Genomic DNA, 24,937 nt, shown 5'->3' on the forward strand with positions numbered 1-24,937 from the left:
TTTGCTTGCCCGCATTTTACGCTTCGCCTGCGGCTCCATTTGGCTGCCTTTTGATGCCGACCCGCCCTGGACCCGGTCGAACCGGGCCGGACCGGATCGGAGCAGGCGGGCCGAGGCCAAATGCAATGAGCCAAAAGTTGTTTAATGTATGCAACGCCTGTCTGCCCTGCCTGCTTTGTCTGTCCGTCGCTCCTCGATCCCGCTTGGCCTGGCTCTGCCTGCCCAGCGCTGCGGTTAACAACGCGTCGCAACTTTGGCCGAAAGTAAGTAACTTTTCGCATAGTACGTACATTTTTTTTGTCCTCGTCGGTTAATGCATAGCATACTTTTAGGTAGCTTAGTGGCATTTTACACTAATTTGACTCGCAGTCAGAGTTCTTTATTATTTTTTCTCCCATTTTTTTCACATATTTTCTCTCTCGATGGTGTGATTTATTTGGCGGAAAAGATTACTTACTCGGCTTGTGGTTTCTGTGGTGCGTTTGAGTTGGCTTTCCCCCGGCCAGTTGAAGATTTGTTTTGACGCTGGGCGGATGGACTTGCCCCGCTGAGTGGTCTACCCTGCTCTGGCTGATTGCTGCTGACTGCTCGACTGTTAGTTGGCTCGACTGCAGCTGACAGCAAAATTAAAATCTGAAAATGAATTTGTAATTAGTTTTACTGCTACTTTTGCCCACTTTACAACTGCCATTGAGAGTTTGGTTTGAATTTGTTGTTCCTTTAAATAAGTGAAAATTAATTGAAAAAGTCGCTGCCAGTTGCTGAGCGCTTGTTATTTCCATCGATTCGCAGGGACTACAACGAATATATTTTAGGCGTAGCTAGAAATGTTAGCAAAAGACTAAAATAATAGTGTATTAATTGGGAATCACAATCTTAAAATAATACGCCTACAGTTCTGAGAAATTAATATTAAAGAAATTTGAATTTCTTCTGCAGTCTTTAAGCGAGTGAATAAAAACTAATTTGATCTAGAAGTTATAGGCTCAGAAGCGAATCAAATAGATCTTTTGGGCGGCAGGTCATAATCCGGAGTACTCTGGCAACTCATTAATATTAATACCACACAGCTAATTGTTTACTGACAATCTCGTATAATTTAACACCTTTAAATCATGCTTTCCATTAAGCTTATATATTTTATTTTGAGCCCTTGAATGGCGCAGCTCAAATCCATTTGGCTCTAAATTTATGCGCGCACATTTTTGTGTTAAATAAATAAAATCAACAAAATGAAAAGTATTTATTTTCTTGTCGCTGCTTTAATTGATATATAAAAATGGCTGGCCATTAAACAAATGCGTGCCGGGCCAATTCATTTAGCAATTAAAACAAGCTGCGGCCGGCGGCTGCTTAAAAAATAAATAATAAAAAAAATTATAATAAAAATAAACTATTGTATGCAAATCATGCACAGGCATATACAAAAATATATGCAAAAAAAAAAGAAGCAATACGCATACATATATAATTCATTTGTTAAAACCATTTGCCGCCCATTTATTTGCTAGTTTTTTATTTATTTGTATTTATTTTGTATTATTTTGTGCCGACATTTTTCAATTTTTTTGCTGTGCTGCAAATTGAGAGAGAAATATGTTGTCCTTTTAGGCGTTGACAAATCGACGCTCACAGTCGTCGCACAAAAAGCGCCATCGAGGCGGGAATAATAATTTTTTGGCACGACTGCCATGTTAACATGTCCCCAGACACGTAAAGGACTCCAGTCCAGGACCGCAGGAGCACGTTGCAGTTTATTATGTGTGTGTGTGAGTGTGTGTATTCTGGCTGCCTGCATATCAGCGCCCGTGTAAGCGTTCCGCTTTCTAGGCTATAGCGCCGTATGGGGCAGGAGTTCAGTGCTTGCGGCTTGTAGCCACCATTAGTGAACACGGCAACAGGACTGCCAGCCGGGTAACTGTGATTACAGTCATGTCTGGAGGGCCCCAGAGCCCAACAGCCAACAGGTTTATCATGTGCACTCGTTGCCGCCTGCCCCCTCCCATTTGTGTCCTCCCTGCTCGCGTCTGTGTGCCGGGCTTGGCTGCATTTGCATTTAAATATAAATACGTGCGCGGCTTTTCGGGGCGGCTGGCAGACAAATTACTTTTTAAATGCACTGTAAGCCTTCAATTGTAATTGGCCAACGACAGCGTTGGGTTCACTTAGCTATTGGCCTTGTGCGGTTTGAAACTTTGCCAAAAAATGGCCAAAAAACTGGCAAAAACTTTGAGCAACGCGCATTAAAAAACAATAAAGCGAAAAAAATATATATGTATATGTATATTGCCAAGTGCCAAAATCGTAAGGCCTCAGCACTCCACCCCGCTTGCCACTAAGCCAGAGAGAGGCCCAAGCTAATGGCGTCACGTTTGCAGGACCGTGCCGCAAAGCAAGTGGCATGCAACATGCGATTGCTGCCAAAAGTGCCGCCTGGCACAAGTCCAGAATTGACGACGGCCTCCTGTTAGTAGTTGGGCTTGTTAGTTGCCAGACGGCAGTCGACAGCAGGCAGCCGGCAACTGGCAACCCGCAGCCTGTTGCATTCGAGTCAGTAGAATCAGTCGTCCAGGGCCAGGGCTGTGCCTGCTGCTGGCGCGTGCTGCTTGCCTTCAGAGTCGTGTTGAATTTTTCATTTCATTTGGCGCAGCAATTCACTTGAATGGGAATTTCGTGTCGTCGTCTTCAGGAAACGGAAGTGCCAGCCAAACAACTGCACACATAGCATATAATAAACGTTCATATTGACTTGGCTGACTTACACAACCCAACGAAAGCAAACATAATTTCCAAGTCTGCACACTGCCGGATTTTAAGGGGAGGTAAGAGGGTGAGGAAGAGGCGGAGGCGGAGGGGCCTAGCAAACCAAATTGGCAACCGCCCGCCACAAGGCATGCGGTGCGGGGATTATAAGGCTATCAAATTGACGTTAATGAATTAATTTATGAGCTTTTGTGGTTCCATGCGAGCCGTTGCCTGTTGCACTATTTGTCTGGGAGATTGAAGAGCTGCGCTAATTATAGAAGCTAAGACATTGGAATAGGGGGTAATTAGAAATTGAAAAGATAGGCAAACAAAAGTGAACCAAATGGAATATTTGGGATTGGTTTATATATCTAACTAGCTATATTGGAACAGAAATTAAAATAGCAAAAAGCACAGCTCACAGAAATGCTTACGATTTCAAAATTGAAAGTGTGAAATACAGAAAAGTTGCCCAAAATTGTGTCAGCTTTCTATAATAGGCCTGTCCCTCACTCGTGCTAGATAGGTGCTCGTTATTCGGACCTCCTCTATAATTTGTGCCCCTGCAACTTCAGCGCGTGGTGCAGTGACTGTAATTTGTGCATTGCAATTTTCGTGCAACATGTCGAAAGATTTACAAGTGCTGCGACAGCTACATTGTCGCTCAGCACTTCGATTGGGGCACGTTCTGTAGCCTGCCACTAAAACGCCTAATGACGTTTACACGGCCAACATAATTACAGTAATAATGTGGCTGACTCTCGACACTGTGCAACAGCAAATGGTGATGACATTGGTGAGGTGTCATGCGACAATTTAACGAGACGACGTTGTTGAGCAGGACGCGCCTTGCATATACGCGCGAAAAGGATTCGCCTTTTGTGTGCCACATGCAACAGTCAACGGCAATTACAGCAACAACGGCATCGGCGACGTCGACGGCAACAGCTACTACAAAGCACATTCGTCACGAAATGAGGCAACAACAACAAGAACAACAATAAAGAAACTCGTGCGTGTGTGTTGGCCACCATTTTGTATGCTTTTAAATTAGCCAAAGTGTGAAAGTGTCATGTTTCGAAATATGAAATTAACAGGCAGCCAGTATAGCCAGGGCGCTGGGGAATGCGAAAAGCGCTCATTGTTGCCGCCACATATGTGTGTGTGTGTGTGTGTGTGTGTATATGGGGTGTGTGTGTCTGGCATGGCTGCTGCTGTTGTTGATATGCTGTAATTTGCTGGCGAAAAATTGAAAAGAAGTGCACTTCAATAATTGTGTGCTTCTGTTGATTCTTCGTTTAAAATTACATGCCAACAGTTTCACGAAACCCATCAGAAAATTGCTCAAGTGGGCACAATTGAAATTTTTGAATGATAAATACCAGAATTGCCTTTAGGCCGTCTTTGTTTATGTTTGCTTCTGGAATATTTATAATAATTTTATAACTTAAAGTTCAGTGAATGTTGCTTTCATATGTTTTAATGTATATTCATCGGGTTTTTAAAGATATTTTTCTCATTTATATTATGTTTAATGATGAATGCATATACTTTTAGCATTCTCTCCTAGTGCTGGCTTCTATTCCTAAATAACGTCAGTTTTTGCCATAAATGTGCATTTATAGCCAAGTATTCAATTCTTAAAGACAATAGAGACCCTTTGGATATAAAGACCTAAGCGAGTAACTAAAACATTCGCTATTCAGCAACAGATTCGACTGATAAATATAATCGTGTAATGTCTAATGTTCACTGGTAGCTCATTAAAGCTCATTACAAGACCGGGCCAGAGATGACCGTGATTGCTCCAGGCTGCTCAGAAATGCGGAGAATATAGTTTCACATTGCCGGCGGTGTGCCTCCAGGCTCCTGGTAACTTTGCTGTTCCCTGAATGTTTTACCTCGTATCATGGCCTTTACATAAACTTGAGTTTCATATTTCATTAATTAAAATTGTGTGCAAGGCTCCTAACTATATACATGGAGCACCTGTTTGGCTTTAGTCTCATTAACGATACACATACTTACACAAAAACAAACAGAGCCTGGAAAAGGGAGAGTGTGGGCGACTAAAATTATGCAACATAATATCATTGTTACATTGATTAATGATTTGCAAAATCATAAAAGCTGTTCTCTCCCCCATTTCCCAGCCTCCCCCAGTAAAGGTTTCGTATTACAAAAACAGCCAACTCATCTGCAAAACGTCTTAATTATAACAAAACAAAATGTCGAGGCACATGAAATGTTGTCGTCGCTTCAATTGTCATACAGTAGACGTAAAGGGGGGGCCTAAGTGGTGGGCAGGAAGTGCGAAATGTGAAGCGGCCATTATTATGCTAATTAATTGACATCAAAGAACGCAACAAAGCCAAAGACAGCGCACTGCACAGCAGAGCTTAGGCGCCGTCTTTGTTGAATGTGCCCAATATTTCGAAATCAATGAGAGCCGACAATAGATAACATCATGACTCAATGTAGATGCCTGAGATAGGGGGCTACATGGGTAGAATGTGAGAGGTACTTATATTATATTATAAAGAGCGAACAGCTTGTAAGCCGATTTCAATGGAAATGCAAATTGAAGTGCGTTGCCAATTATTTTGTTATTTACGAGTATTTTTGCTTTTTATCGTTGCTGTTGCTGTTGCTATTGTTGTTGTTCTTGTTTATCACAAAAGCATATAAAATATAATATGATAATAATGAGCAGTGCGCCTCGCATAACAAAAGCCAAATGGCAAAGTGCACAGCGGCGAGCAGGGCAGTGGGGTGGCAGAGAAAGAGAGAGAGAGGGAGAGAGACAGGTAAAAATAAGGCAACGTTGGCAACCCCCCAACGTCAACGTCAAGTGACAAGGCACAAAAGAATGGCCTGTAATAGGATTTCCCGCTCGCTGTAGCCTGCGCTGGCGGGAAACGGAAAAGCCGCCAATAAATATGCAATGCCACTCACTCACTCACTTACGCACTGACTCACTCTTTGATTCCAATTATTTTCAGGGTGCATCCTCCAGCCTGGTTGTCAAATACGCCGACACGGAGAAGGAGCGACAAATAAGACGCATGCAGCAAATGGCCGGTCATATGAACCTATTGAATCCGTTTGTCTTTAATCAATTTGGACCGTACGGCGCCTACGCGCAGGTAAGTACCCTCCTCAACCATACCCGCCAACGGCCCGTTCAGCACGCCTCATCACGTCCCTTTTTATATTCCCAAAAAAAACAGCAACAACAGCAAGCGGCTCTGATGGCTGCCGCGGCAACGGCACCGGGCTCGGCAGCTGCCTATATGAATCCAATGGCTGCATTGGCAACGCAAATACCTCATGGCCTCAATGGCACCGGCCAGCCGCCGTCGCTGCCCTCGCCAACGATGCCCAACTTCAATATGGGCGCCAATACGCCCAATGGCCAGCCCGGCGGGGCTGCAGCCGCCGCTGCTGCCGCTTCAGTTGCGGACGGTGTCTTCACGAATGGCATTCCACAAACGGCATTCCCACGTAAGTAGCCCCACAAGTCTATCTATCCTATATTGTTTGTGCCAAGAAACCAATGATTTTTTGTTTATCTTACTTTTTTATTTTACATAAATGCATTTAACAATTTCAGTTACCAGCTAACAAGGTTAACCAATTATGCCTTACACTCTATTATTTCATCTAGATCCGCTGCATCTGACCATACCACCACAAGGTTTGCCAAATGGCGATGCTGCTGCACTGCAACATGCCTTCCCTGGTTTGCCACCATTTCCAGGAGTTGGTAAGTTCCCAAACTCGGGTTAGCCATAGTCTGTAATATGCCTTATGCAACAATATGCCTAAGAGAACTACGTATATAATTGTGCCCAAATAAAGAAAATTTAAATAGATAGTACAAGTTCCATACGCACCAAATGTTAATAATTTGAAAAATTGTTATGTCATTATTAGCCCAATTTATCATACATACTCCCGCTTCCCCTCTTTATCTCTCTCGTGCATTATCTAGTCATTTTATTTCATAAATCACCTGTCAGGTTCTCTCATAATTAGCGCCAAGATCTGTATTATCATCGTCATAAGCACAATGCCGCTATAAGGCAGGCGATTCACATAACAAAAAAGAAGGAATTCAACAACAACAGACAGCATAAACAGTTCAATCATTTATAATTGTTTTTATTGAAATAATTAATAATTGTTGTGTCATGCCATAAATATATATTGTTAGTAAAGTGTTATATATAACTCTAACTTCTATATATACATAAATATTTAATTTGTTTCAAAAGAAATACAGAATTCGTCTTAAGTGTAGCAAAAATCGTTGAACCTTCACCATCAATCTTTACCATTTATCGCTCTTCTATGCGCTTCTCAAGCAAAGTGATTGATTGCCACACTGAAAAACAGTTCTATATTTCTTTATATGGCTTTTCTGTTTAAACTCGTTCTCCTAGTTTGTTCTAATTATATGTTGAATATTTTCAGATCTTCTTATATCCAAATTTGTTGTTCAATGTTAAACGTTTAACAATTCTTTGCGAACACACGATATAAAATTCGTTTATTATATTTTCTTGTTTTTATCATAACAATGTTTATACGAACTTTGAATCTGTCTAAATTCGTATTCACATGCCATACGTAAAGTCTATATTTATAACTTTATGTAACACACGCTCTAGAAATCCAGTTGCCCACTTTGGCTGGTATATCTTAATTTTCCGATGTTATTTCTGACTGAAAGATATATAATGGTCGGATCTGGTCGTAGCCTGTCATCTTTGATTGTAAACTTATTATCGTTTTTTGTTCTGTTTATACCTGGTTTAACTTGACACCAAAGAAATCTTAATTAATTTAACATAAATTATATACGTATACTTAACTGTTGTGTTGTCTTTATAAATGTTTCGGATTTTGTGTAAAAACCAAAAACAAAAATTATTTATATATAACGCAGCCTTTCCCGCCGTCTATGGACAGTTTCCACAAGCTTTACCACCTCCCCTAGCGGCGGTTGCACCCACTCAGCGTGAAGGTAAGCTTTTCATTATTATTTTGTCGGTTGTTCTCTCTTTAGTTCCGTTTCTAACTCTTTGTTAGTTTTTCTTTTTGTACTATATCTCAATATTGTGTTTGACTCTTGGCTTGAAACGAATAACTCATGCAAAGCGAAGGGTTTAGAATTTCGTTACTCGTCATAAATAAATGTTTCCATTTATATATAAATAAATTAACCATTCAGATACACACACACACACACCCACACAAACACGTACTCCGTAGACAAATATATATTGAATATCGTAAGCAGTTCGGTGGGTCGATAAAGCCAATTTAATAAAATAAATGAATTTTCTTTTAGCGAACGTATTTGACTAAAATGCCCATAAAAATTAATTACTTGTGTTCTTTTTATTTGGAATTCTTACTTATATTTTGATGCACTGAACAGGGGCAAAATCGCGGAACCCCTTTCGAAAGGGTTGCAGAACCAGAGGCGTAAATCGTTTTTAATGGCTGCATTTAAAGGCATTTTATGTGAGATCGTAAAAATTGCATATAAACTGCTTAAAATCACATAAAAAGCGTCGGCGTATATTCAAGATATTTGCCTGAAACGCGCGGGGATCGGATGGTCGAGGGCTGGGTCCGGCACATGAAAAATCATAAAATTTTATGTTACTTTGTTTCGCTTGGTTTTTTCTTTTTTTTTTTTACTCAGTTCCTTTGTCTTTCTTAAACTATGTAACGGTGACGAGACAAGATACAAGCACACCATTAATAAGGCGTACATAAATAATGTCTATATATACGTATCTGAATTATAGTCAGCTATATAGATGTTCCTATGTGTATGTGCCACTCTCTCTCTCTCTTTTTGTATGTATGTGGGTGTGTGTGTGTGTGTGCCTGTGTACCACATTCTTAAATGTGTATACTGTCTATAACTAACCCTTACTTGTTTGTAAATCTGTTATTCATTTTCAATATTTGTTGCGCGTAGTTAATTGTATTTTTGATATATTTACTTAGTACTTATCCTGCATGACACACACATGAAACTCGGCTATGCTGAACTCATATCATACTATTCTTGTATAGGGATAATCGCAAATGGGGCTATAAAAAATATATATATAAAATGAGAATAAACAAATAGAATTTAATATCATAAGCTAAAATCTTAAGTATTTTATTGCTAGAATTATAGAACTGGTAGCTCATTAAGCATTTTAGATTACGAATATGTCTACATTTATATTTTAGCCTATGCAAGCGTATTTTGTTACTGTTCGTTTGTTTATCTTTTATGTAAGAGTATATTTTATCATATTGTTTGCTATTTGGTTTTGCAGTTTTATGAAACGCATTAGCTTTAGTTAAATCGTCTACAAAATCAGTCACGAAACACGAGACACAATGAAAAAAAAAAGGAAAATAAACTCAAAACCAGCCAAATACAGCAGACAAACTCATAATGTTCTAACTTATGATTTTGCTCATCGTTTAATTTCTTTTCTCTACTTTATTTCTTTTCTTGTAATGTCTTCTTTTAAGATTTTCTGATGTTCCCAGGATGTTCTATATCCGGTCCGGAGGGCTGCAATCTATTCATCTATCATTTGCCGCAAGAATTTGGTGATGCAGAATTAATGCAAATGTTCCTGCCATTTGGCAATGTGATCAGCTCTAAGGTCTTCATCGATCGTGCTACAAATCAGAGCAAATGTTTCGGTAATTCCAAATATGCCCATATATATATATATATATATATATATATATATATATATATATATATATATATATATATATATATATATATATATAGCCATTACTTCAAGTTCGATTGCTTACATTCAATTTTGAAAATTTTTAGGTTTTGTTTCATTTGATAACCCCACCAGCGCTCAAGCAGCCATTCAGGCCATGAATGGCTTCCAGATTGGCATGAAAAGACTGAAAGTTCAATTGAAGCGGCCAAAGGATGCCAGTCGACCTTATTAACAATCGGAGTTCCTTAAGCGTAACTTACTTCAACAACAACAACAACAACAACTGCAACAACAACAACTGCAACAACAGCAACTGCAACAACAACATCTGCAACAACAACTGCAACAACAACAAATGCAACAACAACAAATGCAACAACAACAACTGCAACAACATCATCTGCAACAACAGCAACAACAATTGCAACTACAGTTTCAGCTGCAGCATCAACAACAACATCACCATGCGACAGCAGCCATGACAACAACTTCACCAGCTACAGCTACAACAACGTCTGCAAACAACCTCAGCAACAATTTTAGGCCACAATTAACCAATGATCGTAATACAAATCGTAATACAATGCCCTATACATTTGCCAGCTGGCGCAACGGCACCTATTGTTATCGCTATAGCACCAACAGCAGCGGCAATAGCAACAATAGCAACATCATCAGCAACAACCACAATAATAACCACAACAACAGCAACATTAGCATGAACAACAATAGCAGCAGCAACAACATGAACAGCAGCGACAACAATTCCTGCTCTAATGAAAATAATAACTATTCCAAAGTTGAACTGGTCGAAAAGCTGTTCATGTGGCAACAACAAAAGCGAAAAGCTTAGCAACAAGAACAAAAAAAAACAACCACAACAACAACAGCATGGATCAACTTTTAATGGGGTGAGCTCAAAGCACACACGAACTTTACATTTCATTTATAAATACATTTCTATTTATTTCTATTATAATCAATTCAATCAGAATCTTGTTAGATGTAATGCCAAGAGTATGACACTACATGGTTTACCTTTGTTTTTTTCTTAGGTTTCGTAACAAGTTGCTAGAATTAACATTTTAACCTTTCACATTTCAGATGGACTTTGGCAATGAATTTCCACACGCTATGTGAAGCAAAGCCCCTGCAAAAAAAAAAATAATAATAATTATAAAGATATACAAAAATCCATATGGAGAATAAAAAACAATTACAAAATAGCAAACAGAAAATGTAAAAAAAAAAGTAAGTCAGTGCAGAACAAAATTATTTATTGATATGATAGATATTTATGTATATGTATATATACATATGTATTTATACGGGCAGCTGAAAGCAGTACTTAAAAAATAGAAAAGAAAAACACAAAACAATTTTTTGCCAAAATGACGATTATATGTATACATATGTACATAAATATATATCGACATGCATATATATATTTATAGAGCAAGCAACAAACATTGATATTGATAGTTTTGTTAACTACAAAAGAGCAAACATCAACTGCACACTTACACACACTCAGCCACACACAACAAAAACACACAACAAACTTGAGACAAAAACTGACTGGTAAGAGACCAAAATTATCTGGGTTTTCAATAAAAACAAAAATATATATGAAATAATAATCTAAAACAAAACAAAAAGCGCAGCAACCATTTTTTATACAACATATAAAAATTGGTCTATGGAATTTATTGAAATCTAAAAAACCTGAGAGAAAATAATTTCACACGCTGCTTAAAAAAAAAAAACACAAAAAAAAACAAGAAAAATACAAACAAAAAAAATAAAAAAACAAAACTGAATCTGTTAATTGGAGAATGACAAAAACCTTTGCATATGAGTTGGCAGTTAGAGGAAAAGTTAATGATGGAGCGCAGCAGGATAATGAATGGTATGTAGCTCTGCAACTTTTTAGCATTTAGTACTAAGCAAAATGGCAAAGGATTATATTATACATAAACCTATATAGCATATGCATATGTATGTGCATATACATGTGTGTATAAATAAAAATTAACACAAAAATTCGAATTTAATTAATTTTAAGGACATAAAAGTTAGCACTAGGTGAAAGCAGCAAGCAAATTAATATGCGATATGCTTTGAGAGAAGTACTGTTAAGTCCAAATTAAAGAACCACAAAAGGTTTTTGCGTAGCCTGCAACAAACAAGCAAAAATATCATTTTTTATTATATGTAAATGGAGAAAAAATAATAATTAAAATATAATAATGAATTTGTTAGAACTACATATTAAAAAGATGAATACCTACAAAATAATTGTGAGCAAATTAAATGCTGTCATTTTTGTTGCCCAAAAATCAAAGCATGTTGGCAAATTATTTTCAATTTCTAAGAAAACACTTTCAGTTAGGCAAAGGCAACTAGAAACAAAAATCGTAAACGATTTTATAGCATTAAAATATATTACAAATATGAAATCAAACAAACTTTACACTTAAACTTAGCTGCTTGCAACAAAAACAAATACAGGTACTTACAAATATACAACAAATATATATATATATATATATATATATATAAGTATGTATACATATATATTTGTATATATATATAACAAAATAATGTTGAAAACAGGTGTATAAAAATATATATGTATATATATTTATATACACTCATGTATATATGAGCAAAGGTAAAGGCTACAACAGAATCATTTGCTACGGTACATATATATATATATATATATATGTACGTATGTATGTATATGTATATACAACAGACAATTGAAAATGTTGGCTACTTATTTTCACAAGCTCCGATTCACCCCGATTAACTAAAGCTTACTAACAAGAATGAAGTTGACCATAGCGCGGCCTATCCCTGTTAAAAGAAAAAAAACTATGCTAACTCATGAAAAACCACAAAATTGACACATTATAAAACAATTACGAAATAAATGCATAAATTATTATTGATGATGATATATACACACACATATATATAAACTAAATTTAGAATTTTTTATATAAAAAGAAAAAAATTTTTAGCAAAACTAGAAAATTGAACACTGAAATTTGTATATTTAATAATTTATGCCTTTTATTTAACACACTACTGAACATACTTTTATTCACACACAAACACACACACACACACAGACACAGACATGCATGCAAGCAAATCTAACTTAATACATTTGTCACATGCTAAAAAACGAAAAAAATCCAAGATTTACTCAACTGGAATCTGTTGAACCAACTCATTAAACATTTTGACTTTATCTTGAAAAGTTAGCAGAAAAGAAGAAGTATCTGTACAAAATGAAGTTAAAGATTGTCAAATCTACAGCTAAATATGCCAAAAATGAACATAAGAGAGAAGTAAAAATTAAAAAAAAAAAATTAATAATTAAAATGTAACAATTATTTAGAGTTTGTATAGTGTAAAAGAAAAAAATACGTTTAGCGCCTAGTCTGTGGGTTTGCAACACAACTCACGACACATATTTGATACTAATGATAAAAACAATTAATTATTAAATAATAAATATATATAAATATATATATATACATATATATATATATATTAAAATATAAAAGAGGATTTAAGCATACAACAAATTGTTATAAAAGTTAAAGTTAGTTTTGTTACCAGTGCAATATATACTTTTTGTGCAAATACTTTACTTAACTTTTGAGTTCAAAATATGTATCAATAGTTTTGGTTTTTCACATTTCCCTCTCACCATCCCCTTCAAAAAAATACACAAGAAAATAAAAACATTGCCAGTTAGCCGGAAAGATATGGACAGTATTAAATAGCTTGCGGTTTGGCCAAGATAGTTATATTGAGTGGCCCCATACATAGAAGTATTTGCTAATGGTGCCTAGCTTAATTACCCTCGAATTCCTTTTTGGTTTGCAACCGTCTTTTCAAAACAAATAAAATAGAATAAAGAAAACAAACTATTACTAAAAGTATTCAGTTTTGATCAAATTGTTTTACCAAATGTTACGCCTAATATCTTGTAAATATAAACAACACTTGAAGGCGGAGGAAAGTCCCCCTAAAATGCAATGAAAAATAGCATGGAAATGCAAGCCGCAACAAAATGCATTATATACAAAAAATACTTACATATAACTATATACATACATACATACTTAAATTTAAATGCATAATTATTATCAATTGGGTTTAGCGACTATTCCGTAGTTAAACAAGTTGAAAAACTGCATTGCCCCAATTCTTACAGCTTCAAAATGCTAATCTAGATTTTTACTAGAGCAACACACATTCAGACACACAGACACACACAGACACACAGGCACACACACGCTCATTCACACTCTTACTATATGTATTTACGATCTTGTATGAATCAATCTAGTCAAATTCAAGTTAATTATTGCATAAAAACTTAAAACAAAATAATAAAAAAAAAACAACCTAATACAGAGTCAAACTATTAAGATAATAAAAAGTAATTATTATTATGTATTATGAATTATTATCATTACAATTATGATGCATTATGATTTTGTATTGAAAATACGAACACGTATTTAAACTAATTATATAAAAACAAATTATTATTATTATTCTATGCTATTATACAAAACGTTTTAGACTATATACACAATATTTAAATAAAAATAATAATAATAAAAAAGAACTTAGTGCAAAAAACTGATTTTGGCAAAATTATGCAAATTATATATCAAAAATGAAAGAGAAAACGAAAACATAAACACAAATATACTAAAACTTAAATTATCATACATATTATTATTTCTAATACGTAACACGGTGAACTAAATCAAGAAGAAGCAGAACAAATAAAAGCGATAAACAAATTGAGAATTACAAAATACCAAAGAAAACTTGTTTTATTTTCATTAATTATTTTTCAAGTGTGATGATGTGGCTTGTGAATTGGCAAAGCTTTGAGCTAACTGAACGGACCTACAGAACTATGGACAGAAAATTTGGCACATTTAACCCATATCACTTTCTATAACCAAATTTGTTATAATTTCATCGCATTTATAAACTTGAAAACAAAAGAAAAACATAATAAGGGCTGTGACTTGAACGTTAAAAAAAAAAATCAAATAAATTGTTTGACTTTTTTGTTTATCCTTAGTTCATAAATCAGCTAGTTTTGCTTAAAATAACGAAATATTACAAAATATTACGTTTTAGTTTTCAAAAGCGGTGATAACAAGCAACCAAAAAGCCAAATCAAAATTAATGCATACAAGATACATAAAAAATAAAAATAAACAAAAAAAAAAAAAAACAAAAAAACAAAATAATCAATAACAAATAAATAATTATTGCTAATATTGAGAGGTTATTTTAAATTCGAAATGAAATGTGATGCGAAACGTTAAAAAAAAAGAAAAACATATGTCGAATTGAATGAATTAATGAAACTAAACGAAGAAAAAAGAAAAAACAATTGTACCTTGAGCATAGAGCGTAAAAATTGGAATTACATAAACCAAGAAATGCTGGGCAAACTCAATATAAAGATTCGCCCGGTTTCGTCCAATTTGTTGTAATGAGGGCAGCCACGAGAGATTTCAAATTGGCACTTGCATTTGCAAATTTTGCCAAAATACAGTTTACTGCTCAAATTTCCTAATCATTTTGTTACAAAACAATCTACAGCGCGTTCTAAACACATTAATAAACTTAATATACAAAGCACATCATATCAAAAACAACGCGTATATCGTAGATCTTTAAATATGTATGCATTTTTTTTTCTTAAAGGAAGGATCATGTTCTCAATCTAAAATAAAGCTAGCGCTCTTCTCGGCGCTTCTCAAAGATGTTACTTATAGTAACAGCTTAGAGCAGACATTGTAGCCTATTTTGGTAGATAAGAATACAATACTTCTGTGCAATTAATAAGCTATTCAAGCTGTTGGGTTCCAAAAAATTCGTTCGCATATCGCATAGTTCAATTTAATTTGCTTACTTTGTCCTAATTTGGTCATTTACATTAAATTTACTAAAAACAAAATTTACCTTAATATTAAGCATTGTATATTTACTAAAAGAAAATGAAGTCTCTTATCGATGATCGTTCCTTAAACTTAAATCATAAGATTAACATGAATACTTACTTATAATGGCTACATACACTTAGTCCTAAACATAAAGTATTTTTATTATGAGAGCATTCTTATAGAATGTTTATTATTTATAGAAAATAACTAAAATCAACTTACTAACTTATTAATTAATTAATCTATGCTAGTTAATGACAAGGCTAGACAAAGTAGTGAAAGAAGCTTACAACACTTATACAACAACAAAAACAACAAGAACAACAACAACCAAAAACACATGAGTCCAAGTTTAGAACTTAATAATCAAAAATATATTTAGATACACTTTTCTGCAGGTATTTAACTAAAAGAAATTATACTAAAAATGACAGTACGATAAATGATAAACGATTAACGATAGAACTAGAGCAAAGCACATTAAAATGACCCCACCATAACCATGGACTACTAAATTTCATACACTAGTTTTTTACACACAAAACCAAACAACTAATACAACAACAGCAACAACAACCCAGTTAGAGACACACATACATAGTTAAACGGGCCCAATTAGAAGGGAGGGTGCATATCTTTTTCGCTAGGCCTAGAACATTTTGCCTTGATAGCATTTGGGTTTGTTTAAATCAAAACACGAATAACTTATAGGATACAGGGTAAAACATGCAATTAACAATTATAATAATAATGATAATAATAATAATATTAATAATAATAATAATAATAATAATAATTATAAAACATAATTTAAAATAATTATTTCTAATATATTATATTATTATCTTTTGTTACATTTCCCTCAAGCTTTTGCACTAAGTACGTTTCTTTTTAGTTTTAGCTTGACAACATTAAAGCTTTGCATACACGTAGAATTTGCATAAATATATATATACATATATATATATATATAGGTCTTTAGAGCAACAAATGGGCATAGTCGGGACAGGAGTGCAGTAGTAGGAAAGTATATATTTAAATATATATATGTATATACACGGATACATATACATAGGTATATGTATAGGAACAGGAGAGCAACAAAGCAAGTTGATAAAAAACAAACAGCAACAATAATTGGCGGCGCTTGTAGGAAAGCTCAGAAAGTGCATTTAATAAATATGAATAAATATTATTGAAAACGAAAACCAAACAAAAACTTTTTAAGCAAACAAAACATTAAAAAGTAAAGAAATCTTGTCATATTTATATAGGCGATGAATTATATATATATATATTATATTATGATATATATGTATATATATATATAAATATATTATGACAATTATTATTATTACTATTAACCAAAGCAAAGATTTATTAGCGAGCTAAGGTCAACAAGCATTATAAGCCAATTTTGCAATTATACAAGTGAATGAGGTGTGGAAATGCAACTGAAGAGAATGCCATGAAACGAAATGAAATTGAAATGAAATGTAAAGGCCCCAAGTTATTTTTTGTAGATAAAATGTTATCTTTTAGAACTTAGCCAAATATTAGATACTGATACAGATGCAAGAGGCAGGTGCTAAATGCACAGTTGAGAGCAGGCTAAGTGTAATAAAACAAAAGGTCAAAGCGAATTTATATTGTATATAGGTAAACACAAAGCCCAATGATACTTACCTAAAAGGGTTTAATAATATTACAAATTATAAATTATTTAATGATAGTTGCTAGTCTAGAATTTAGCCTGCACACACACTCACACACAACCCACACCTTTGAATTGCCATCTTAAAGTGCAGTCTCAGTTGCGTTCGATAACTATATCCGCATGAAGCAGCTTATTCTTGAACACAATATTTTATTTCTGTTTAGAAATCCGTCCGTAATTAGCAGTATGCACTATCGCACACACACACACACACACACATAGACATACACTACCTAAGCAAATTGAATAACTTGAATTTAAAAAGTCAAACTCAAACTCTTATTTACAAAGAAGAATGTGTATTTTGAGGATTGTTGGATAATTAAATATGAAACCGACATACTGGTTCCTCTTTCCATCCTCAATGCTACATATACTTTTTTTTAATTTAACATGGATATTGTGCAATTAAGACACACAAGATGCAACAAATTATATTTAAATAAAATTGAATAACAGCAGTTAGGGTATTATTTGACATTTTTGAAGAGCACCTTTAACGAAAACAATAAGAAAATTAGCAGCAAAAAGAACTTAACAATAAAAGCAGTTAAATGCCATATATAAATAAGAAAAGAACCTACCCAAACTTGCACATAACATTTGTAGCAAAATGTAAATTTGACAAATTGAATTTGACAATTTCATTCTTTCAAAAAAGTCTGCAGTGAAATTAAAGAAAGCTTGCCCCCATAACAAAATGAAATGATTCTTATGCTTTCAACATGCTCTAAAATAAACAAAAACCTATAAATTAACACAACAAAAATTAAATATTAAATGTAAAATGGTTTCAAAATCAAAGTAAAACACACAAAAAAACAAAAAACAAACAAACTAACAAGTGACATTAAAAAAGAGTATAGTTAAAAGAAAAGAATACATTTCCAAAACATTTGCATCAAAGTTCAAATATTTTAAAGTTGTTTACACAATTCAGTGCAAGCTTTTTAAATATGTACTTACGTATTTTTAGAGCACAATCTTTTTAGGCATTTGCTAGCAATATTTAATAATACTCAATTATTGGAATATGTTTTCAAATCGGCCAAAGCGACAATTCAAAATTGATGTGCTCTGAAAAGTTCTTAAGTTTGATATGGGAAAAATCAACTTAATTCAAGATTCTTAGAGCACAGCTACATGAAATGCACCAGGTATCCAATCTGTATTCACAAATACATACGTATATTTCTAACGACAATTTTTGAGACACATCCATTACCAGTTGAAACTAACTTAATATGCACACAGCTACATACATAATATACACATATACATGCATACATACAAGTACTTACTTATATTACAAAATTTATATTTATACATACATACATACTACATGCATACATATAAAGCGCAGATGAAAAAAAAGTAACTAATAGGCAATGTAGATGAAAAGAATGAAAAGAAATACTTACGAGTATATAGAGAAAACTAAAAGGAAACACAAGTATTGAACAATTAAATAAAATAATTTAAAATAGCAAAGAAAAGGTCTTTATATATATATATATATATATATATATATATATATATATACTACATATATACTATACATATGTGTATATTAAATACAATTTATAAATAATAACAACTCAATGGCGAAGTGTGTAAAATTTGTGCATTCGTTCATGAAAACAAAAGGATGAAAGTAAACACCGAAAAACATTACAAATATATCTATATATACTTCATATATATATATATATATATATATATATGTATATATGTATATATATATATATATATATATATATGTTTATATTTACATTCAATTTAATTTTTCGCCCAAGGTCGCGAAAAATTGTTGAATCCACACATTAAAAGCTATCAAATGAACTATTAATTAATTATGAAAGCAAGCAAATTAAAACAAACAAACTATGCAAATATTTTAATACTTAACAGACGTAAAAATGCATTACCAAATCTAGTTTAACATTAAACATTATTTATGACATACAAAAACATACATAAATAAACCCAACATATTTATAAGTAACTATATTACAAACAAAAACAATAACAAATAGTAGAGCCAGCAAAAGAACTAACTACATATAAACATAATTTGCGCCTTTTTATCAAATTGTTGTTTTTTATACCCATTTTCCTTTCTTAACAATGATAACACAGTCTACGAACGACAAGCAACAGCAGTTAGGCCAACCGCGCGGCAAAAGCTAACAATAACATCATTAAAAAAAAAAAATAAAAATATATATATATATAAATAATATAATATAAATATCAAGAAAGTCTAGGCTAAATTTTGACAGTTTTAAAATGGCGAACATGTAAACTTTGTTTCGTTGGCCAAACTGGGCGTCGTATATGGACGGCATATGAGAAATATTATGGTACAGGACGAACAGAAAATTGAGAATGGAGCAAAGCAAAAGAGAAATTATAAATGAACAAGTAAACGAGTTATAATTACAACAAATAAATTATTATTAATAAATAATTATTATACATGACAACTTATGCAAATGTAATAAGTAAAAAAAGAGAAATTAAAAAACAAAAAAACTGGCAAGTTTAAACAAAAAAAATTGAGAAAAAAAATAAAACAAATGGTAAAATTACAAAAATGCAGAAAAATATATATTATATATACTTTATAGACATTTAAACATGAAAACAAAAGGCAAAGAACAAACTAAAAAATAAAGTTACAAATAATAAACTTTTACCATAAAAATAAAAATGTTATTTTTCAATAACTTAAATGGATTTCAGATTTGACATTAAACACAAAATGCAACCTTCATTAACATATCTGGCAGCTTGGTCGATGTTTCCTAGACACAACTGGCAATGGTAAGTAAAATGCGCACATCTGGCAGCACCGTATTTGCGGTTGCCTGGTTGCGCTACGCCGTGTAGCAAGTTATTTAGCTTTCGTAAATAAGAGGCAAGTTTAGTTCGTAATGACTGACCAACTGGACCAACTGGCCACCGCAGAGCTGCAGCGTCTGCAGCGCCAGCACCGTGCCCTGCAGCTGGACCTGCGTGGGCTGCTAGAGGAGAAAACAAAACGTCTGAAAAAGCAAAATCACATGATTAACGTTCTGCAGGTGGAATATGACAAACTTAAGGATGAAATGAAAACCCTGGAGGGCGGCACTCATGCACGTAAAAATACCAACAAGGAGAAACTCTTGGCAACCCTGCAAAATCAACAGTCCGAACTGCAACGGGTGTACCAAGGCGAACGCACCAATTTGTGGGAGTTAGAGGGACACATTCGGAAAATGGAAAAAGAAATAGATGCATTGCGTCGCAACGAAGTGCCCGACAATTGCTACAAGGAGACCATTTGTAAGGTGCAAAAGAGCGTAGTCAAACTAGAGAATCGCCTCGACGTGGTCAACAAAAAGTGTTCCGATGTTCTAACCGAGAACGGCAAAATGCGTGACGCCATAAACCATATGCTTCAAGATCGGTAAGTGCGTCTTAAAAAATAGCGTTTCTTCTTAAACATCACCCCGCACGGAGATTGGTCGTCTGTACAACGCCTGGTGTAAAACTTTTTTCATCCTTAGCATTCAAAAAAGCACATTCTAAATTCTTGACCATAAATGCAAAAAATTAAGGGGTTACATCACGTTTTTTGCCAAAAACAGATTCTGTTCGAAAATCAAAGCTTTTTCGACAATTTTTTTTTAATATCTCGGGTAAATACCGTCTGATTTTGGTATGTTATACCGTTTGAACTTCGTGGGGATCCCTATTATAATTGAAAGTTAATTACACCATCAATCGAAGGAAAGTATAAACAATTCTGCCAAAAATCCGTTCGGTTTAGATGTTAAACTATTCTCATGATTTTGCGGGACATCTCTGCAAATATTATTTTGCAACCGATCTCGGAATGATATACCATTATGGACTCGAACGGATAAGTACTATCGATTAGCATTCAAAAAATCGAATTCTAAATTTTTTCCCAAATAGTTTATCCTTGGTAATTCCATATCATAGATATAGTCCTAGTGAACCTAAAAAATCGAGTTCTCGCAAAATAAGCAAAAATATGATCAAAAAATATCCTTTTTTGTACAGCAGCCATCCCCCTGGGTGGTTTCTAGTTGACTAATATATCCTTGATAATTCCAAATCATGGATATAGTCCTTGCGAACCTAAACGACCGAATTCTCGCAAGATACGCAAGAACATGGTCCAAAAATATGTATGCGTTTCTTTAACAGCAGCCCCCTGGATGGTTCCTAGTTGACTAGCATATCCTTGATTACACCATATCATCGATATAGTCCTTGGGTACCTAAAGGATCAGATCCCTGCAAAATGTGCATTAAAATGGTCCAAAAACATGTATGATTTTTCTTTTAGGAGCCCTTTTAAATTAGCTGCAGCTGCAGCTGTTGTTTAGCAGCCGCCTTACAGCACTCATTTTACATAGACTGCTAATTAACAGCACTCATTTTAATTGAGTTACATTTTTGCCCCTTAATGCTATGCAATGAAAATTTTCATTCAAACCACTCGTCGACCTTCTGGGAAGCTAAAAATATTTGATGTCGACCTTCTGGGCATTTCTGTTCGCCTGGTATTTTGGCAGATTTTAAGAAAAATCTCGGCAGCCAGCGGTTGCCAACGGAGATATGACGTTCCAAAACGACATAACTCCAGCGCCAGCGGTTGCCGATGGAGATATGACGTTCCAAAACGACATAACTCCAGCGCCAGCGGTTGCCGATGGAGATATGACGTTCCAAAACGACATAACTCCAGCGCCAGCGGTTGCCGATGATATGACGTTCCAAAACGACAGAGCTCCAGCGCCAGCGGTATGCAATGGATTTCTAAAAACCGTTGATTTTTGAATTTTTAAATAAAAAAACAGGAATTTCGCTTTTATTTTAAATTTATTTATGTTTCAATTTATAAAATTGCTGTTTTTTATGCTTACAAAACGAGCATAATTTATAATTTTAGCTTATTTAAACTTAAATTAACTAAATCTGGCCTTAATTAAGTCCGATCCTTAAAAAATCTGCTTTGTCACTCGTGGAGGTCCTTAGAGGTCCTTATAGTCCTTAATCTGGCGGTCTGAAATGATAAAAACACATTTAAATTAAATATATAGATAATTCTATAAAATCGGAAAATTGGCCATAACTCGGGCATGTCCTTGCAGATTTTCAAAGGACATGGTGCGTTAGGATCGCATAGACCCCATGCATCGATCTGCATCAAAAAAATATGGGGTCATCTAAGAACCCCAGGACTTGTATTTTTACTTGTGAAATTTTCATCCCGGAGCGCACGGAAATGGCCCGAAAACACAAATCCTTGAATATCTTCAAAACTAGCAGGACGATCATAATGAATTTTGGCCAGTTGGTAGTCCTGGTTAATACAATTTATTTGCCGCAGGACTTGTCAGGATACGCCAGGATATGGCCAAGCTATGGCCTATTTTCTCTTGCAAAAATTGTCCTAAAAACTTCGCCATTTGAAGGACTTTCGTCCTTTTTGTTATATTTTCTTAAATGGGAGGTCGAGCACTATCTACTGTCCAAAGGACATCCCGATAGTCCTTCAAATGGCCAAGTTAGTCCCGAATTTTTCGATTTTTGCCACTTTTGCGACTAACCCCTAGGAAAATTTTCGGCAAAATTTTTTGTCGAATCTTGGAAATCCTTGAATGCCAATCGATAGTCCTGCTCTCCACGAGTTCAACACGGTATATCCTTCCGATATCCTTAAGGATTTAGCCGAGCTATGGCTAATTAAAAAATGTCCTTTTTAGAAAATTGGCCATATCTCTGAAACGCAAGGACGATTTTGTTGTCCTTTGGACAGTTTAATGTCCTTGTTCATACGATTTGTTTGACACAGGACTTGTCAGGATCCGTAAGGATACGGCCGAGTGCTGGCTTTGATAATTTACGACAGAATTGTACTTATATCTAGGCTGTCTGAAGGACTTTCGTCCTTTTTATTAAACATACTGAATTGGGACGATAAGGACTCACTGTTGGCAAATGGATATCATGATCGGTAAGGATACGGTAAGGATACGGCCGATCTACACCCTTTGATCTTTGCAGGCAAAAATTACATATTCTAAATTGGCAGGGCGAGGACATGTTATCCAAAGGTCATCAGAGTGGTCCTGAAGGTGACCAATTTAATGTCCTTTAAAAAGAAAAGATAAGGACGATTTTGATATCTTTTGAGCAGATTACAGTCCCTGTCCATACGAGTTGATTGACACAGGACTCGCCAGGACATCACAAAAAACGTGATGTAACCCCTTGCTATTTTGTTGAATTTTGTCAAAAATTTCGAATTTGAATTTAATGCTAATCGACAGTACTAATCCTTACAGGTTCTGAATGGTATAACATTCCAAAATATGACATTAATTGGCTGAGACACTCCAAAAAATGGTTGACTTCACAAAGGAATCCTATTTTGAACATTTGGCGTAAATAACGTCTGATTTTGAAATGTTACGCCTTTTTCAATTGCTATCGATTGACAATCAATCATATTGACAATCTTGAGGTTACATCAACATTTTGGAGAATGCCTAACAACTTTTACCAAATATAGGGTAGGCTCTAATATCGAAACTTTTGTAATACCTGTCTTGCATATATTACATTCGTTATTTAAACAGCGCAAACTTTAACGACATGTGGCAATCGATGGTTACACAATTCAACGACGGAAAAAAGCTCATCATGGATTTAATTGATCAGTCAACAATGGCCTTTGATCAACGCCAAGAGCTGTGCACGAAGTTATCAGTGCTGAAGGACCGCAACGAGAATGATAAGGTGATGCATATACAGGAAATGCGAGAAATGCAGCGTCGCTTGGAGCACGATGCCAAATTGCAAAAGTTCTTCGACATCAAGGGTCAGAAACGCGTCAATCCCGAACTGGAACAACGTGAGCTGGACAAGAAACAGAATCAAAAGGACAACTATGAACGCCAGCTATTTGAATATAAAGAGATAATTGAAAGAATTAAACAGCTTTATGGTGAAGATGACACGGAACGACTGGTGGCACAATTCAAGCGCCAGGAAGATGAAAACTTTGCGCTCTTCAGCTACGTGAATGAGTTGAGTCACGAAGTGGAGGTACTTAATGATACCACACAGGATTTAACCGATCAGATTGGTAAGTCGATGCATTATTGTCATAACTGTATAATGGCTAATGATTATAATATTGCTGCGTTCCCAGAGCGCCAAAAATCGGAGCAAACAGAAAAGGAACTGAAGCTCAAAACAGAGGCCTTGGATTATTTAAATGACGAACTGGTGCGTATTGAGCAACTGGCCAAAGAGACCAGCGAAAAGAAACAAAATCTGAGCACGCGATTGCAGCAGCTACTCAAGGGTATTGAGGACATATTCAAGTAAGATTACATAAGTCCACGTAGGGTACTACAAATTGAAGGTTTCTTAAAACATACAGATTACTGGCCTGCGATGATGCACCCATACTAAATGTGCTCAGCTCCAGAACCTTCCTGACTGTCCATAATGTGAAGCTATTCGTTGGGGTCATTGAGCGTCGTGTGAATATAATTATCAGTACGATTAACATTGAGGATAACTCCAACAGGATATTGGCAAGAAAGGACCGTGTGCCCAAATTTAATATACGGGAATCGGCTAAAATGAAGCATTAGCTGAAATACAGAAAAGGAAAA

The 24,937-nt window shown here is 34.8% G+C and overlaps 2 protein-coding genes across 2 annotated transcripts; both read left to right on the forward strand.

Moving 5' to 3' along the window:
- The first annotated feature begins 3,493 nt into the window (after window positions 1–3,493).
- On the forward strand, window positions 3,494–9,830 carry LOC115757656 (CUGBP Elav-like family member 4). Its single transcript, XM_030698377.1, has 7 exons — window positions 3,494–3,541; window positions 5,748–5,891; window positions 5,976–6,249; window positions 6,413–6,511; window positions 7,697–7,774; window positions 9,298–9,474; window positions 9,617–9,830. The coding sequence occupies exons 1-7, from the start codon at window positions 3,494–3,496 to the stop codon at window positions 9,742–9,744; spliced, it is 948 nt and encodes a 315-aa protein (XP_030554237.1). The 3' UTR covers window positions 9,745–9,830.
- Window positions 9,831–20,167: 10,337 nt separating this feature from the next.
- LOC115760222 (coiled-coil domain-containing protein 63-like) lies at window positions 20,168–24,916 on the forward strand. The gene is made up of 4 exons (XM_030701826.1): window positions 20,168–20,682; window positions 23,891–24,399; window positions 24,466–24,640; window positions 24,700–24,916. The coding sequence occupies exons 1-4, from the start codon at window positions 20,168–20,170 to the stop codon at window positions 24,914–24,916; spliced, it is 1,416 nt and encodes a 471-aa protein (XP_030557686.1).
- Window positions 24,917–24,937: the final 21 nt, after the last annotated feature.

The sequence above is a fragment of the Drosophila novamexicana genome, unplaced genomic scaffold (genome assembly GCF_003285875.2).
Source record: "Drosophila novamexicana strain 15010-1031.04,08,12 unplaced genomic scaffold, DnovRS2.1 tig00000003-arrow-arrow-pilon, whole genome shotgun sequence".
NCBI classification, from domain to species: domain Eukaryota; kingdom Metazoa; phylum Arthropoda; class Insecta; order Diptera; family Drosophilidae; genus Drosophila; species Drosophila novamexicana.

Bases quoted from the DNA above. Each gene is read 5' to 3' on its own strand.
- LOC115757656 (XM_030698377.1), top strand. From the start codon at position 3,494: ATGTGGCTGACTCTCGACACTGTGCAACAGCAAATGGTGATGACATTG. The intron at 5,892-5,975 runs GTAAGTACCCTC...CAAAAAAAACAG, and splicing joins CGTACGGCGCCTACGCGCAG to CAACAACAGCAAGCGGCTCT. The intron at 7,775-9,297 runs GTAAGCTTTTCA...TCTTCTTTTAAG, and splicing joins TGCACCCACTCAGCGTGAAG to ATTTTCTGATGTTCCCAGGA.
- LOC115760222 (XM_030701826.1), top strand. From the start codon at position 20,168: ATGACTGACCAACTGGACCAACTGGCCACCGCAGAGCTGCAGCGTCTG. The intron at 20,683-23,890 runs GTAAGTGCGTCT...TTATTTAAACAG, and splicing joins AACCATATGCTTCAAGATCG to CGCAAACTTTAACGACATGT. The intron at 24,641-24,699 runs GTAAGATTACAT...TAAAACATACAG, and splicing joins GGTATTGAGGACATATTCAA to ATTACTGGCCTGCGATGATG.